Here is an 18,951-nt window from a genome sequence, read left to right as displayed (position 1 = left end):
TTCATGCCAGAATTGGATAACATGTCACAACCATTCGAGAATTGATATAAGAATATTAGATTGTATCCTTTATTTTATTTTTTAACGTTAATAAAGAAAAGTGTAGATTTACCTTGTCTCGGACAGCAATAGTAGTTTCTTCAGGGAAATCACTTGAGAACATCACTCTACATTGACTGATGAAACGAAGATGGTCAAAATTACTTTTCATTCCGAGTCCATGACAATCTCTAGCAAAATAGTCCATTTTATCAACATCTATCTCATTTCGCTTGTTTGCTACAATCTACAAATAATGTCAAAAACAATAATACAATTTGTATAACATTGTCCACTAAAATTATAAAATCTGAAATGAAATATCTATCATAATCAACCAATCGGCAATAAAAAGAGGTATGGTCAAATGCCTTTATTTCTTTTACGGGTAAGCACAACATAGAACGTTGACAAATGCTTTATTTGTTCTTTTCATTTTCTAGCACTGGATCGTTACCAATGCTGGTAGAATGATTGTTTCCGATGTTATCATCAGTCCAGTTGCCAATGCATCGGCACTGACATGATTTAAACCATACATTTAAAAAATAATTATAGTTATTTTAGAAATTATGATGTTCCACATCACAAAAAATCGACCTTAGTATGATTTGGCTATTCTTTTTTTTTCATTTTTTCAGGCGGTGTGGTCGAGATAATATATATAAACGATGATATAAAAGATAAATCAGTTACTTTACTTTTATTAATATAAGTGTAAGTAAATGATAAAAGGAGAAAGGTATAAATAACTTTTCAATTCTGCCATAACAAAAATGAAAGTGTTGTTTAATAAGTCCAATATAAATAGGGAAATATACCAAAAAATGCAAAGCCTTTTATAATCATGTTTTGTTTATATTCACCCTCGTAAGTATACTGTTTTGCACTGATGAAACAGGTAGATATTGTCTATACAACAGCAAATGAAGCCATTCGTTTTGATTTCCAATGGGGTTTGTGCGTTTGTCCAATTTTTTAAAGATTTCGATATATTTGAGATGAGGAAAATTATTCATATTTAACATCTTATGACTCTTTCTTATAAAAATGAGTAACTAAAAGTTGCTGTACACATGTGGGGAACTCTCAATTTTTTAGATAAACAATTATAAATGCGATACATTTGCTCCAATTTTTATTCTATACAAGATGTGAAGTTTTTCTAGTTGTTTTCTTAGATTACTAAATGATTAACTCATATCGTCGTCTGGATAAAAATGTGGCTGAAAACCACCCTTACATCCCTGTCTTATTTACAAAGCTTTGTATTTGAACTATTCTAAGTTTGAAATGCTGAAACACGACCAATAAGAGGTTCTGATCTCATAAATGAAAACAGTTCCCAGGTTAGGGGGAGGGTTTGGCGCCAACAAACTAGTGTAACCCCGCCACATTATGTGCCTGTCCCCAGTCAGGAGCCTATAATTTAATGATTTGTACATAAATCAGGCTGTTAATTTTACATTTGTCATTTCTGGGCCTTTTATATGTGACTTTGCGGTATGGATTTTGCTCATTGTTGAAGGCCGTACGGTGACCTATACTTGAAAATTTCTATGGCATTTGGTTTCTTGTGTAGAGTTGTCTCATTGGCAATTTTACCACATCTTCTTATGTTTATACTTTTGATTTATGACCATTTCAATTTCTTTTCAGATGTTTAGCTAATTTTATTTACGTAGTTTGACATTTTCGTATGAGTTAAGCTTTTTACGTCGTTTTGGCGTTTGTTAAAGGAATCCTTAGTGAAGTTTAATTTATGGCGTTAAGAAAATTTATTTGAATATTTTATGCTTTCACCAGTTGTGAAAAAAACATACAAAAGTATCAGTCTTGATACCCTATAATAAAATACACTTACAACCTTACCTCATACATGTAATATCTTGCTGTATCTTCCTTTTTATTCTGGAAAACGAAATTTTCTACATGAAGCATATGAAAACATGAACTTTCTAATTATTTTGTATATGAATATTTTATTTGTTATTCTATTACATTGTATAAATCATTAATAATCGGGACAAAGAATCACAGAAATACTAAGTCTTAAATGGAAGAGTCAAACATTTGGGCATAAGTACATTGGCTATTTCTTAAGTACAATTATTCATAAAGAACTGAAAGTGAATAACGAATGGAGAAAAACACACCAGGAATGTTATCACAGTTTTAAAATGTACTATGAACACAAATATGAAATATACCAATGTTTATGGAAAACAAGTATTTGTCTGGTCATAGGAGATATACTTTATATAGAATGCGTTACAAAAGGGACATACTATTGCATGAGTAGCTGAATGAAAATAAAGCCTAAAATATTAACGGTAATTTTTCACTTTGTATCACCATTATAATGATTATGAATCCTACCTGGTTTTTAAAAATACATATACTTTTAAAAACTTTTACATAGAGATTGAAATAACCTTCTTTCCGTCGATGAGGTCTTTGATGAATTTCTTTCTATCTATCCAATCTGTAGGAAACTGTTTTGCAAATGCTTCTGCAAGATCCTTATTTTCTTTAATCATATAGTCTATCATCATTCTTGAAACATATTCATGCTAAGATAGATAATACTTGCTAATTAATACACGATTATTTCATTAGATCTTTATTTTCCGAGCCCTGTAACCTTTTTAGATTATTACAAACATTCAAAAGTAAAGAAAACAAATATCTGAAACTTTGAAGAAGTCAGTATGCATTTTGTAATCGATTTTGTATTTCCATAAAGATAAACGATTTCAGTTTGAGTATTCTAATTGATGTATACATAACTTGTCAGTTGTTCGTTGACTTAAGAGTCTCGAATGTCCCTTGGTTTCTTTTACCAATTTATTGCGGTAATGTTTGGCAGTGCTATACCTTCAAACTTCTGATCAGATAAGATTGGCTAACTCGTTCTTCATATATATATATATAATTGACAACAACGCTCAAACCTATGATTGTGTTGGATAAAAACCGCAATTTTTATACGTGTGCATGTAAAACAAATTTCTTGTTAAAGGGGTCTAAATACAGCACAAACAACATTTTCCAAAAGACCAAAAAAGTGAAAAAGTATATTTTAACAAAACGCATTTGACTAACAGGTCGAACAACAGATGTTCTTAAACCCTGCTGACTGCCATTGGCGATTGCCAAATGAATTGATCACAGATATAACAAAATGATCTTAATATTAATTTAATACAAAACAGAAAAAAAATAAACTTGTGGAAAAGATGATATACCACAACCATGAGGTGCAAAAATTTGTACACCATATCCGGATTTCGACAATTAATGTCTCTTCAGTGATGTTAGAGATCGCAACGGTATTTGGAAGGCCATATAATTTACCTCAATTTAGGATAGACTCTTGAATTTTAAAGAGTAGAAATAGGATGAACGGATCATATAAACCCGAAGGAAAATATAATACAAGCCCAAACGAAAAAATATAAACAAGTCTAAATTGAAAACAACGTTCAAACCTATGATTGCGTTGGAAAACCGCAATTTTTATACGTGTGCATGTAAAACAAATTTTATTGTTAAAGGGGTCTTAATACAGCACAAACAACATTTTCCAAAAGACCAAAAAAGTGAAAAAGTATATTTTAACAAAACCCATTTGACTAACAGGTCGAACAACAGATGTTCTTAAACCCTGCTGACTGCAATTGGCGATTGCCAAATAAATTGATCACAGATGTAACAAAATGATCTTAATATTAATTTAATACAAAACAGAAAAAAATAAACTTGTGGAAAAGATGATATACCACAACCATGAGGTGCAAAAATTTGTACACCATATCCGGATTTCGACAATTAATGTCTCTTCAGTGATGTTAGGGATCGAAACGGTATTTGGAAGGCCATATAATTTACCTCAATTTAGGATAGAGTCTTGAATTTTAAAGAGTCGAAATAGGATGAACGGATCATATAAACCCGAAGGAAAATATAATACAAGCCCAAACGAAAAAATATAAACAAGTCTAAATTGAAAACAACGTTCAAACCTATGATTGCGTTGGATAAAAACCGCAATTTTATACGTGTGCATGTAAAACAAATTTCTTGTTATATATATATATATATATATATATGAGTATTCGTTTATCAGGATATAAGGATATATTATTTATGACAGATTAATAACTGTTATTTTAAAAATGACTGTACATATATAATTAGACCACTAGCAAAGTTAGTCGAACGACATCGGATTTATAAAAGGTGAACAAAAACGTATCATATTGATTTCAGTCAAAGGAATAGCTTTTTAAATATCCGTATCAATTATGCTGAAGACTAAAAACTTTAACAAGTAAAATACACAAAAAATGTAAGAGCATGACAAAGGTAAAAAATGGGACCTTTACTGAACATCCGAAATTGCCAAGAGCACGTTTCAACTGTAGTTTTCGAGCTAACAAATAGGTTTCTATAACCTATTCTAACATCGGACTCGGACTTCTTCTAAACTGAGTTTTACTGTACGTATTGCTGTGTTTTTATTTTATTCCGCTTGGTTAGTATATAGGGGATGGTTGAGATCTCACAAAACAAGTTTATCTCCGCCGCATATATGCGCCTGTCGCCAAGTCAGGATCCTCTGGCCTTTGTTAGTCTTGTGTGTGTTTTTAAAATTTAGTTCATTTATATGTTTATGACTTAAATGAGACGTCCGTTTATCTGAACTAGAACACATTATTGTTTATTGGCCAGCTGAAGCCCGCCTCCGGGTGAAGTATTTTCTCGCTGCGTTGAAGACCTATTGGTGGCCTTTGATTTTGTTCTGCTCTTTGGTCGGGTCGTTGTCTCTTTGAAACATTCCCCGTTTCCATTCTCAATTCTATCAATTTAAATGATAGACTGCACAAAACGTATAGGATGCTGTGGAGGCTATACATATCGGTCCAGGTAAATATGGAAGTCAATTTAAGTTTGATTTTAAACATATCTTATTTATTAGGATATAAATCAGAGCCTGTAAAAATTAGAAATAAATTGTTTGTCAAAATCTGTCATTGTGCAAAGATGGTGAAAACATGGTAAAAGTCCCATCACTCCGATTCAAGTGGTTACATCATTATTACGGTAATATATGGTCAACCACACATAATAGCAAATAACCCAGCTAAGTATGAAAGCTTTCTGTCAAATGGTATCAGAGGAGTTGGGATCACAAATGAAAATATCACAATACGCCAAAAAATAATCGAATAACCCTAACCCTAACCCTTACCCTAACGGTCTGATAAAAATGACGGTATAATTTAGTAAACTACACATGTTTTCAAACAATACTAGGAGAGCTTTCTGTAAAATGGTCTCAGATAGCTCATATCAAAATGTCGGTACAATATGGTCAACTACACATAATGGCAAACAATAGCACCAAGTATTAGAACTTTCTGTCAAATGGTACCAGAGGAGTTGCTTTATCAAGGATGTTGTTATTACAATACTCCAACAAATGGTCAAAGTCCAATATCTCCCGTAAAAAGGTCAACTCAAATTGAAGGTACTATATGGTCAAGTACATATCCTGTTATGACAAACACGAGTATTCTATTAAACGGGCTCAGAGGAGACACGTTCACACAGTATCATATTTACAATACCAAAAATAAAATGGCCAACGTCCAATAAATCCCTTACAAATTGTCTAATCAAATTGACGATATAGCACGGTAAAGAAAATATGACGACAAATAATCCTATGAAGTGTGATAGCTTTATGTGAAACGGTCTCTGAGTATTGATGCGTTTCGGACGGAAGGAATAGGTTTCGGACGTAAGGAATGAATGAAGGACAGGTTGGCGGGTGGACGGACGAATTAATAATTTTTTTCTCCAGTTTCTTTCTATAATCCTTGGAAGGGCTTGGGACTTAAAAAACGGGAAGTTATAGTGCCAAATTTCTTCAGAGGAGTATAGAAAGGAAGTGGAGCAAAAAAAATATTAGAATATTTGACGCCAAGTTGAGGAGCAAATACACTCTCCGATAAACCTGTGTCAACAATGATGTTACGTCATAGACACATAGTCTTCCCTTAACGAAGTTGTACATGACAACATTTAAGTCCCAAGATGGCTGAAAGCGTTATGCTACTTAATTCTAAGTAATTTCTATATATATTTTTTCGTTTGGGCTTGTATTATATTTGCCTTCGGGTTTATATAATCCGTTCATCCTATTTCGACTCTTCAAAATTCAAGAGTCAATCCTAAATTGAGGTAAATTATAGGCCTTCCAAATACCGTTTCGATTCCTAACATCACTGAAGAGACATTAATTGTCGAAATCCGGATATGGTATATTAATTATTGCACCTCATGTTTGCGGTATACCATCTTTTCCGCAAGTTTATTATTTTCTGTTTGGTATTAAATTAATAATTAAGATCCATTTTAACACATCTAGTGATCCGTTCATTTGGCAATCGCCATGGCAGTTAGCAGTGTTTAAGGACATCCGTTGTTTGACCTGCTAGTCAAATGCATTTTGTTAAAATATACTTTTTCACTTTTTTGGTCTTTTGGAAAATGTTGTTTGTGCTGTATTTAGACCCCTCTACCTAGAAATTTGTTTTGCATGCACACGTATAGAAATTGCGGTTTTTATCTAACGCAATCATAGGTTTGAACGTTGTTTTCAATTTAGACTTGTTCATATTTTTTCGTTTGGGCTTGTATTATATTTGCCTTTGGGTTTATATAATCCGTTCATCCTATTTCGACACTTCGAAATTCAAGAGTTAATCCTAAATTGAGGTAAATTATAGGCTTTCCAAATACCGTTTCGATTCCTAACATCACTGAAGAGACATTAAATGTCGAAATCCGGATATGGTGTACCAATTTTGCACCTCAGGTAGCACTCCACAGTTAGAAAATAAAATTAAAATTGAACCAAAAAATGTTTAATCACTCCTATTCCTGGCTTTCAAATACATTAAGCTAACTGTTTGTGACATACATGTGCATATGTATGTGATCAGTATCTTCCATAAACTTGATTTTCAAAAGTTAAAATGGTGAAAAATAATTCCTTTTTTTTTGTATCCATGGCAACATTCTGCATTTATTTATCATAAAATATTGCAAAAAGGGGCATCAAAATGTCACATATTCCCCCAAAATTTGGTTTAAACTAAAATTTCAATGCCTATGAGTAATACCTTTTCTGAAACAGTTGACATTAATCTACCAAATGATCAAATAAAAATTGGGTGTCTTTCGCCTCATTTTTTCGTAAAATTTAATCACAAAGTTCGTGCGACAAAAAGTTAGAAAAAAACAATGCAATAATTGCCGGACCGATGTCTGGTATGGATATGAAAATACGGACTGTCATACAGAAAACAGCCCATAATAGATGCATTACCCAAACTAGATGTTCCTATAAACCCACTATGAAGGCTATATTAATCTTCAGCTATCCAAAAATGAATTTCATTGCACATTAGCTCTCATATTTAAAAAATCCACAGGGGCCAAATGCGAAACTACACACCTAACTGTGGAGTGCTACCTCATGTTTGTGGTATACCATCTTTTCCACAAGTTTGTTGATTTCTGTGTGGTATTAAATTAATAATAAGGATCCATTTTGTTACAGCTGGTGATCCGTTTATTTGGGAATCGCCATGGCAGTCAGCAGTGTTTAAAAACATCCGTTGTTCGACCTGCTAGTGAAATGCGTTTTGTTAAAATATACTTTTTCACTTTTTTGGTTTTTTGGAAAATGTTGTTTGTGTTGTATTTAGATCCCTCTACCAAGAAATTTGTTTTGCATGCACACGTATAAAAATTGCGGTTTTTATCTAACGCAATCAACGTTGTTTTTTAATTTAGACTTGTATATATATATATATATATAGATTGCCTAACAATGTAATTTTAACACACTATTTAGTATGTAAATATAAGAATGTTTAGAATATTTACAAAATGATGAAAATAAACGCAATATTTCGCTAGACTAACTAGCTTTATCAAGCGTGCATCTATCCAGGTGAAATCGGATGTAGATGATAAGAAAATTTTGCAGCTCAATGTATATGTTGCACTTGAATTTAGCTGCCTTGAAAATAATACATAATTTGGATGAAGTTCAAGATTTTTACAAAATTGGTAGTTGAAGTTAGCAACGTCCATTGGCCAATATTACAGGATAAAAAGGACGATGCTGTGTACTAAATTATTCTTTATCTTTCCTGTATCTTTTCTCATCTTTTTCGTTAAGACCATCAGGTTCTAAAGTGTGGAGTTGGTGGATCCAAAAATTTTCCCTTCTCCTTCTCGCCGTGGTGTCCCACTCGGTGTTGACTTCTATGATTTGGAAGGTAACATTATCAAAAGAATGTTTCGTTGAACGAAGATGTCTTGTGAGAGGACAGTTTTTGTTGGTTTTGTACCATGAACGATGGTTATTGAGCCGAATATTAAATTTGTCCATTGTTTCTCCCACATACTGAATGCCACATGTGTCACATGTTAATATATAAATTGAGTTCTCCGTTTTACAGTTGGAATTTGAGTAGATGGTATAATTTTGTTTAGTAACGGAGCTGATGAAAGAACTGCTTGTATTGGCAGCTTTACAACACAAGCAGTTCCTTCGACCACATTGTTTGTAGCAACCGGGAGATGGAGTAGGCTGCTTTGCTAATACAGATGTCACTAATTTGTCACGGATGTTTTTAGGTCTTCTGAAGGCCATGACTGGTGGTGAGGAAAATACTTTTTTAAGATTTGAATCATTTTCTATAATTTTCCAATGCTTCTTTAATTATAAAAAATGATTCAAATCTTAAAAAAGTATTTTCTTCACCAGGAAAGATAAAGAATAATTTAGTACACAGCATCGTCCTTTTTATCCTGTAATATTGGCCAATGGACGTTGCTAACTTCAACTACCAATTTTGTAAAAATCTTGAACTTCATCCAAATTATGTATTATTTTCAAGGCAGCTAAATTCAAGTGCAACATATACATTGAGCTGCAAAATTTTCTTATCATCTACATCCGATTTCACCTGGATAGATGCACGCTTGATAAAGCTAGTTAGTCTAGCGAAATATTGCGTTTATTTTCATCATTTTGTAAATATTTTAAACATTCTTATATTTACATACTAAATAGTGTGTTAAAATTACATTGTTAGGCAATCTATAATTTTATTTGTGTAATTGAATCAATCTCTGTACTGATTAATCCACACTCCCATAGATTTGTATGTCATGTGCTGCTATTTATAGGCACTTATATATATATATATATATATATATATATATAAGTCTGAAAATTACACCCAACAGTGTTAGAATTAGACTTTTATGCTGACAAATTTTTGTCCCTCAACGGGATTCGAACTCACACCTTTGATACACTACAGCACCAATCGCTTAGCCTCATGTCCAGCGCTCTAGACCACACGACCACATCCGCTATATTAAAATATAACTTCAATAGTCGTAGTGTTACCTTGTCACGTAAGGCGAATCTAGAGATAGACATAAGACATGTGTTTTAAGCGTGTGAAGATGTTATATTATTATTTAATACACAATGTATTTGTTATTTGTCAGCAATCTAACTCAACAATTTTTATATACCGTATGGGATAATGATTCAATTCATTATACAGTCACTAGAAATAAGTATATCATACAAAAAAGTCTAAGCAAGTGACAACCATACAATATATATGCCCACTGGATCTCAGTGTGTTTGAGACACAGGGTTAATACAAATATTTATATAAGTCTGAAAATTACACCCAACAGTGTTAGAATTAGACTTTTATGCTGACAAATTTTTGTCCCTCAACGGGATTCGAACTCACACCTTTGATACACTACAGCACCAATCTTAGCCTCATGTCCAGCGCTCTAGACCACACGACCACATCCGCTATATTAAAATATAACTTCAATAGTCGTAGTGTTACCTTGTCACGTAAGGCGAATCTATAGATAGACATAAGACATGTGTTTTAAGCGTGTGAAGATGTTATATTATTATTTAATACACAATGTATTTGTTATTTGTCAGCAATCTAACTCAACAATTTTTATATACCGTATGGGATAATGATTCAATTCATTATACAGTCACTAGAAATAAGTATATCATACAAACAAGTCTAAGCAAGTGACAACCATACAATATATATGCCCACTGGATCTCAGTGTGTTTGAGACACAGGGTTAATACAAATATTTATATAAGTCTGAAAATTACACCCAACAGTGTTAGAATTAGACTTTTATGCTGACAAATTTTTGTCCCTCAACGGGATTCGAACTCACACCTTTGATACACTACAGCACCAATCGCTTAGCCTCATGTCCAGCGCTCTAGACCACACGACCACATCCGCTATATTAAAATATAACTTCAATAGTCGTAGTGTTACCTTGTCACGTAAGGCGAATCTAGAGATAGACATAAGACATGTGTTTTAAGCGTGTGAAGATGTTATATTATTATTTAATACACAATGTATTTGTTATTTGTCAGCAATCTAACTCAACAATTTTTATATACCGTATGGGATAATGATTCAATTCATTATACAGTCACTAGAAATAAGTATATCATACAAACAAGTCTAAGCAATATATATATATTATATATATATATATATATATATATCAAAACTGTAATTAACAAATATGTATGTCCATGCACTATACCTTAAAGTCTGTCATTAGGCCACTTTTTACATTCTTAGCACGGGATTTTATTAAACATTGAAACTATCACATTTTAACAGGCCAATGAAAATTCATACATGTGTAATAATGTTCACAATGATTCTGAACATTTTGCATCTGTGTGAATTTTCATAGGCATGTTTATATGTATTATTTTCAAAGTTGGACATATGTGTATTAATGACATATTCCTGCGCAACATCCTCAATAGATCAATTTTCTTACTAACGTGTGTAGAAATATTCAATATTGCAACCTATACTTTATTTACTTAACGTTAATGTTATGAAATATTCATTAAACTGTTAAATTAAAAACAAACCGTCCATTCCTTCGTGCTCTTGTCCTTCTCTTTCATTGCTTTATTAAACAATCGATCAAACAAATGAGAATATGGTCCGTGTCCTTAAAAAGGCAAAAAAAAAAGGTTATTTGAACAAGTGTATTTGGGAGATAGAGAGACGCATTCCAAATCAAATTTACATTTCATATATCATCAGCTTTGAATATGTCAGTGTGTTCATATTGTACCAGTAGCTAGCTTTTATGTATTGCTTGATAGCCACTGTTTTTTTTAAATTCACTTATGATATTTTAACTCTGTGTCCTATATGTCAATATGTTTACAACTATTGCTTTTGACACCATTGCTATTCACAAGGTCTTGGCCTTGACGTATTGATGTTTATTTCAAATTAATTTGAATCAAATAACAATCAATGCAAGCATTTTAACAAATGCAGTCGAATCACCTGGCCCTGCGGTCATAAAATTCCGAGCACGATCGTACTTGGATTTTATGTTTTGAACATAAATTCTGTTCGCCAAGTACTGAGTAAAGTTTTATGTCTGAGAGCCCTGGTATCATTCAATTTAGAGTGATTTAATTCAGTTGTTTGTACTCCCGGGTTTGTCTCTCATAAAGACATTTAACCCCAGGGTGTAAAATCTAAACCTCCTGATTACTCTTGATTTAGATCTTTAAAGCATGGTGTTGCTTATCGTTTAACTTATAATTGTGATTCAAATTGGAATCTGTTTTACTGTTTTGCATACCTATATCATGGCATAAGCCTGCTATCTCTATACACAGTTTGTCATCCTCGGTCATTTTCGCTTTGTTCAATTTCATAGCATACGTTTTCTTTTGAATGTCCTCATCTTCCCTTAACATCTCTATATCTTGGTCAAGCCTTTTCTGCAACTGACATGCTAATTTACTGGCTAAGAAACATGTTCTGAATATACATATATAAATAACTAGCTTGATGTTTTGCTTTCAAATTTATGGAGTTCAACATAAACTAATCACTGTCCTTATTGGCACAAAGCTGCATATTACGACACCAGATTGGGTTGGAATCTATTTCTATATTTTGCTTATATCAGATTTTGAGCGTTATATCTTAGACTGAAGCATGTGTTCATGCAAATATATCAGTGATAAGCTAAACTGAAGAAAGTTTGTGTGTGTGTTTTGTCCAAATATGCAAAAACACTGATAGCTAACACAAACTGTATGTATATATCAAACTTTGAGATAATAAAGGAAATTAAAATAAAATAAATAAATAAATTCATCCTTATGTGTAATTGATATCATGTGCATGCCAGAAGGAAGGAAATGTAAACAAGGAATGTGAAAGTTGTATTACATCAAAATCACGAAATGGATTTGTTACTTGAAACAAGCACTTTTACTATGTATTAAGAGGGACATATGAACGTATATTGATGTTCTTTCGGATGAAACTGTAGATAAAAATACCATAAAACGCATCTAGAGCATTATCATGAGTCAACATGAAATACTGCATGATTTAAATACATATCATTTGAGTCATCATGGAATTCTACCACCACTCAATTTAAATCATTATTCTCCCCAAGTCTCACCGGATTTCATCTAATGATGTATTGTCCTTTATTGTGCATTCAATTTGCATTTGTTACATTGTACATGATAAATATTTGTAATAAAAAACAAAAGCTAAATAACGGTCATATAACGTACCTGATACCGACATTTTCATGAGAAAATTAGACAAACCTCCATTTATGGTATAACTAATTAATATTTTTGCTACGCATTAATCTAAACGGTTCCAGTAAAAAAAAAATACCATTGCATGTTTTGGATATAACATTTGTTGTACTAGAAAAATCTGGACCATGGAAATGTTGCCTGGATAGTGAAAGATAGTTTAAGACGACCATGCTGATCTCAAAATCAAGTTAGATATCTGAACATTAAATGTTGTCTCAAGTTCAGACAAATTTAGAATATTTTCCGCGTAAACAATCTTAAATTGTTCAGTGAATTTGACGACAATTCAAATATATTATTTTCTTGATGAATAATGTACTTAACTCTTTTTTTTTTTTAAATATTTTACAGATGCCGTCATAAAGTTCCTAACATTCATACGTATTTACACATCCCTTGATTTCAAGTATTTGGGTTTAGATAATCCTGATGAAGATAAATCCACAACAGTGCTTCATACGCACGAAATTTATATAGTGATTTTTTTCATTGGTTGATCGTTATTGAATATTGTATCACATATTATCATGGTTATCTTCAATTTGTCGTAGCCACAATATTTTCTTCTTTTCCTCGATTTTTACATACGCTAATGTGACTTATTACCACATTTGTAATTACAAATAGCAACGCAACGGGCACCACTAGTATACCAGGAACTTTATTTTGTTATGCCAGAGCCCTTGAGCATTTTATCCCTGTTTTTTAAGAGGTTCGTATTGCTCCCTTTTCAGTTTTAAGTGTTGGTGTTTTCCTTCTTTTTGAGTTCAGGTTTTTGATTGGTATCTTCTACTATCTTTTTACTTAATGTGGTACCAAACACATTGACTAAATTTAATTTAACTTGTTTAATTTCATAAAATTTTGACAAAATATTTACTTTGACCCTTTGACAAAAATATAAAAATTTCAAAAAACTTTAACCTCTCACTTTATCAAATTGTATTTCATTGTATATATAACAGTTTGACAAAAACTAATTTTGATCATTGAGAAGCTTAATATTTACTTAACAATAGAACTTGATTAAAACGTTCAGCTGATTTTTACAGAGTTATCTCCCTTAAGTGTTATTACCACCTTAAGACTTATAAACAATAAGTTACTCACCCAATACTGTGCTCAAAACGGTTATGTGATGCGGACGGATAAACAAAATAACACCCACCAAGTTGTTTGATATTTCTCAGTCGTTGGAACTGTGGTGTATCAATTATTTTTATCAGTAATGGGTGTAGTGTTATTGTGCCATGTATTGGATCATTTAGTATCTGTAGAATACAAAATTACGAAATTAGATGCATACCTGATTCAAATATGAATATATTTTGAAAAAAGTATTTTTCGTTACGATACAAATTGAATGTTCAAGAAAAGAAATTCACATTTTGCCGTAAAGTATAGGTCTCAATTCACCCTTCCTAAAATACCGGTTGTTATTTGTACCAACAACATAATCAACTTTTTTTTATTTGTCAATCAAGACGCCCAGGGGAGCAAACAGTTACAGTTTGAGTTGAAGTACACAGATAAGTGTGATGATTTTCTGTTGAAACAAAAACTATATATGAAAAGGGAGACAACAAACACAGTTTTTCTTCCCAAACATAATGAGTGAGTGAACACAATCACTAACGTTGTAATATTGAAGGAAGAGCTGGCGGGCAATTCATTTCTTATTACTTAATTTTGCTCTACTAGTCTTTATTAAACTATCTATCAATTTCATCATTATATTATTAACTATTGGATCTTCATTTGACATCAACCATATAAATTGTGATTGGTTAAATGAAACTAGACCTTTCAGTGCTAAGTGATGGACATTAAAGAAGAAATGAATTTTGTCCTCCACAATGTCATTGTTACATAATTTACAAAATCGTTTGTCTGGGGTATTCTTTTGTGTCTTTCCTGTTCTTTTTCAAGTTCATGGGAACTGATTCAAAAATTTGATTAACTCATTTATTATTTTACAATTTGTTAACAGTAAACAATTCTCAAACCAATAGTATTTAAATAGTCTATAAGTTCGTAATTTATTTCCTTGCACCATACCAGGTTTGTCATAATTTAATTGATGGAACCAAATTTCATCATATTTAATTCTGAGTCTTTTTATGATAATTGACTTCATATTAGATTTGTGATTTGATGAATATTTTGGGTTGAATTGAGATATTTAAATACTAAATAAATGTCGTTATGTTTTTTAGGTAAACTTTAATACTGTAGTTTAACAAAACTGTTAGAAAAACAAACATCTCTGGTAAATCATTTATAAAAAAATTAAACAATGTAGGACTCAGATTATTACCCTTCACGAACACCAATATCTGAAGACCTAAAAATATTTATATATTCCGTTATTTCAATTTTAATAGGATACTATACATTAAAATTGTCAGTAAACATTAAATTATGTAGTAAGAGGTCAATAATTGTATAGCGGAACGAAACAAAACATTATTAGAGCTTGGATCAGACAGGAGATTATAGATTAGCTAGTGTATGATCGATAATTATCGAATAAGGCTTTTTAAAAATAGGCGAAACATTACGAAGAAAGGATATAAGATAACGACACAAATTAAGCTTTGCGCCAGGCAATATGCAAATCCCTCCAAGAATAGTTACAAGGGTACTTTAACGTTCATAGAGCGTGGCATTTTTCAACACGAGGTATGAGATATTAAGTCCTTATTTCGAAAGGACAATGCTGTGTTTTTATACATCCTGCGATACTAAGCTTCCCTCCAATCATTTCGATTCTCATTGCCAGACGGAAAGTATGTCAAGGTGATTAAAGTTATCCCTTCGTGTAAAACAATTTTAGAAGATTCCTACATTAAACTGTTTTTAAGAATCTAATTGTTTGTAACAATTTACCTTCGACATATTTCTTCACGCTGACTTGATAATTTTTCTTTTTACTGCTTTCGATTTATGTTCCGATATCTGTAAATATATATATTCAATATGAAATATGTATGAACAAACAACTAACAAATGATTAAAATGTAAACTTCTATGAATAACAAAATGGCAATAAAAAATATTCCCTTTTATATTTTTAAATGCAAAAGTGTCATTATAAAACTTCCTCTAATAAACATTTATTTTAACAATAATCGATAAACAAAATAGTTTTTTTGTAATATAAATCAAATATTTACTTATTTTGTTAACTATTTATGTCGCTTCTTTTTATTAATATAAAAAAATAGGTTTCCATGTAATTTAATTATTAATTTTGAATATCAAATATATTGGATAATAACACTGAAACTTTTTGGTTTGTTCATAATGATTATACATTTGAATTATTGATACATATATCGTTATTTTAAGGACTATTTCAAATTTGTTGCTGCTAAATGCTTAAATATCCTAAATGTTTGAAGTTCAAGTGCTAATATATGTATATATACATATATAAGACATATATATAAAAAAGTGAAAAAGTATATTTTAACAAAACGCATTTGACTAACAGGTCGAACAACGGATGTTCTTAAACCCTGCTGACTTCCATTGGCGATTGCCAAATAAATTAATCACCAGATGTAACAAAATTGATCTTAATATTAATTTAATACCAAACAGAAAACAATAAACTTGCGGAAAAGATGATATACCGCAAACAAAAGGTGCAAAAATAAGTACACCATATCCGGATTTCGACAATTAATGTCTCTTCAGTGATGTTAGGGATCGAAACGGTATTTGGAAGGCCATATAATTCACCTCAATTTAGGTTAGACTCTTGAATTTTAAAGAGTCAAAATAGGATGAACGAATCATATAAACCCGAAGTCAAATATAATACAAGCCTAAACGAAAAAATATAAACAAGTCTAAATTGAAAACAACGTTCAAACCTATGATTGCGTTGGATAAAAACCGCATTTTTTATACGTGTGCATGTAAAACAAATTTCTTGGTAGAGGGGTATATATACAAGTCTAAATTGAAAACAACGTTCAAACCTATGATTGCGTTGGATAAAAACCGCAATTTTTATACGTGTGCATGCAAAACAAATTTCTTGGTAGAGGGGTCTAAATACAGCACAAACAACATTTTCCAAAAGACCAACCAAAAAAGTGAAAAAGTATATTTCAACAAAACGCATTTGACTAGCAGGTCGAACAACGGATGTTCTTAAACCCTACTGACTGCCATTGACAATTGCCAAAATAAACGGAACACCAGATGTAACAAAATGGATCTTAACTATAAAATTTAATACCAAACAGAAAACAATAAACTAGCGGAAAAGATGGTATACCGCAAACAAAAAGTGCAAAAATTAGTTCACCATATCCGGATTTCGACAATTAATGTCTCTTCAGTGATGTTAGGAATCTAAACGGTTTTTAGAAGGCCATATAATTTACCTCAATTTAGGATAGACTCTTTAATTTTGAAGAGTCGAAATAAAATGAACGGATCATATAAACCCGAGGGCAAAATATAATACAAGCCCAAACGAAAAAATATAAACAAGTCTAAATTGGAAACAACGTTCAAACCTATGATTGCGTTGGATAAAAACCGCAATTTTTATACGTGTGCATGCAAAAACAATTTCTTGGTAGAGGGGTCTAAATACAGCACAAACAACATTTTCCAAAAGACCAAAAAATACCAGAGCAAAATCATTTAGCTTACAGGAATTAAGGAAAACTAAATCACATTCAAAAAAAAACGTTTTACCGTACAATTCAACTCACAACCCCAGAAATAATGGAGCGTTCAATACTATACATAATAATTTACCATTTCACAGAGCGATCAGAGGATGTTGAAATTATTCAATTCATATAAAGTAATTAAAAGCAAACGGCAACCGAAATCGCTGAAAAAGTTGTTGACCCGCGCCACATTCCAAACTGAAAAAAGTCAACCAAAGGTACAAAAATGTGGACGACCAAATTGTGAATCTTGTTCATACTTATCCGAAGGAACAAAATTCGTTTTTAAATCCGGACACATTTTTAAAATCAAGAACATTTTTACATGTTCATCGGAAAACCTTCTGTATATCCTTACTTGCAGTGGTTGTCAAGAAAATTATATTGGATAAACCGGCAATACCATTAGAAAACGAATGACAGTACATAGACAGCAAATTCGAGTCCCAAGTACAAGAAAAATCCCACTTAGCGAACATATTGATATATGCGCTGGATCAAATCATCCAAATTTCTTTATTTTTCCATTTTATCAGTGTTCAGATAATACAACGGAACCAAAGAGAATTAATAAAGAAAATTATTTCATTAAGAAATACCGTCCTCAATTGAATACATGAAATGAGAATTCGGAAGGGATTTCTTTTCTTTATAATTATGTACTTTCACTTTCGTTTTAAGTACCTACGTTGTACTATATTATGACGTTCAGGATTAAATAATGATATCGCTAATAGACGTTACCCTCTGACGACGTCGCTAGCAACCATATCCCTGAATATCTGTGAAACAGTGAAACCGATAGGAAACTATGGAGAACATTTTTGAACAATTTGATGTCTTAATAGACAAAATGTTAATATTCATATTGAATATAAATATTTAGCGCATTTTCAGCTTTATTTTTTTCATATTTAATGCACAGCGTGGAGAACATTTATAATTTTTCAATATATATATATATATATATATATATATATATATATATATATATATATATATATATATATATATATATATATATTATAAATATATGAGTTCAAATCCCAGCCAGGGAAGAACAAAAATTTTGCTTCCGCAAATTTACAAATCTAACATTGTTGGGCTGTTATTTAGACAAATTATGTATACAGAATGTGTTGTCAGCCTTGTATCACCATCACTGGTGATCCGATGGATGGATAAAATCTGTCGTAGAGTTGTCACTGGTTCAGACGTACCTATATATATATATATATATATATATATATGTAAGCCTCAAATCTATGTCCAGCCTCAAATCTATGTCCTTTCCGCAAATATATGTCCTTTTTAATATTGCGTCATAGACGTTCCAAATTTATGTCCGTTATTGTCTCAAATCTATGTCTTTTATTGTATCAAATCTATGTCTTTTATTGTCTCAAATCTATGTCCCATTGTGATTCACAA

General features: G+C 31.6%; 1 protein-coding gene across 1 annotated transcript in view; it reads right to left on the bottom strand.

Moving 5' to 3' along the window:
• LOC127700814 (deoxynucleoside triphosphate triphosphohydrolase SAMHD1-like) overlaps window positions 1-18,951 on the bottom strand; it is a 51,339-nt gene that overhangs the window by 11,647 nt on the left and 20,741 nt on the right. The window contains exons 2-8 of the mRNA XM_052204490.1: window positions 15,713-15,781; window positions 13,934-14,094; window positions 11,833-12,014; window positions 11,099-11,181; window positions 2,475-2,612; window positions 1,912-1,950; window positions 113-286 (exon numbers count right to left, since the gene is read on the bottom strand). Coding sequence (XP_052060450.1) covers window positions 113-286; window positions 1,912-1,950; window positions 2,475-2,612; window positions 11,099-11,181; window positions 11,833-12,014; window positions 13,934-14,094; window positions 15,713-15,721 — 786 coding nt within the window. The 5' untranslated portion in view covers window positions 15,722-15,781. The remainder of the gene's footprint in view (window positions 1-112; window positions 287-1,911; window positions 1,951-2,474; window positions 2,613-11,098; window positions 11,182-11,832; window positions 12,015-13,933; window positions 14,095-15,712; window positions 15,782-18,951) is intronic.

Source organism: Mytilus californianus, unplaced genomic scaffold (assembly GCF_021869535.1).
Source record: "Mytilus californianus isolate M0D057914Y unplaced genomic scaffold, xbMytCali1.0.p SCAF_5, whole genome shotgun sequence".
NCBI classification, from domain to species: domain Eukaryota; kingdom Metazoa; phylum Mollusca; class Bivalvia; order Mytilida; family Mytilidae; genus Mytilus; species Mytilus californianus.
The sequence above is the reverse complement of the archived record's forward strand: the minus strand, read 5'-3'. Positions and strand labels throughout refer to the sequence as shown.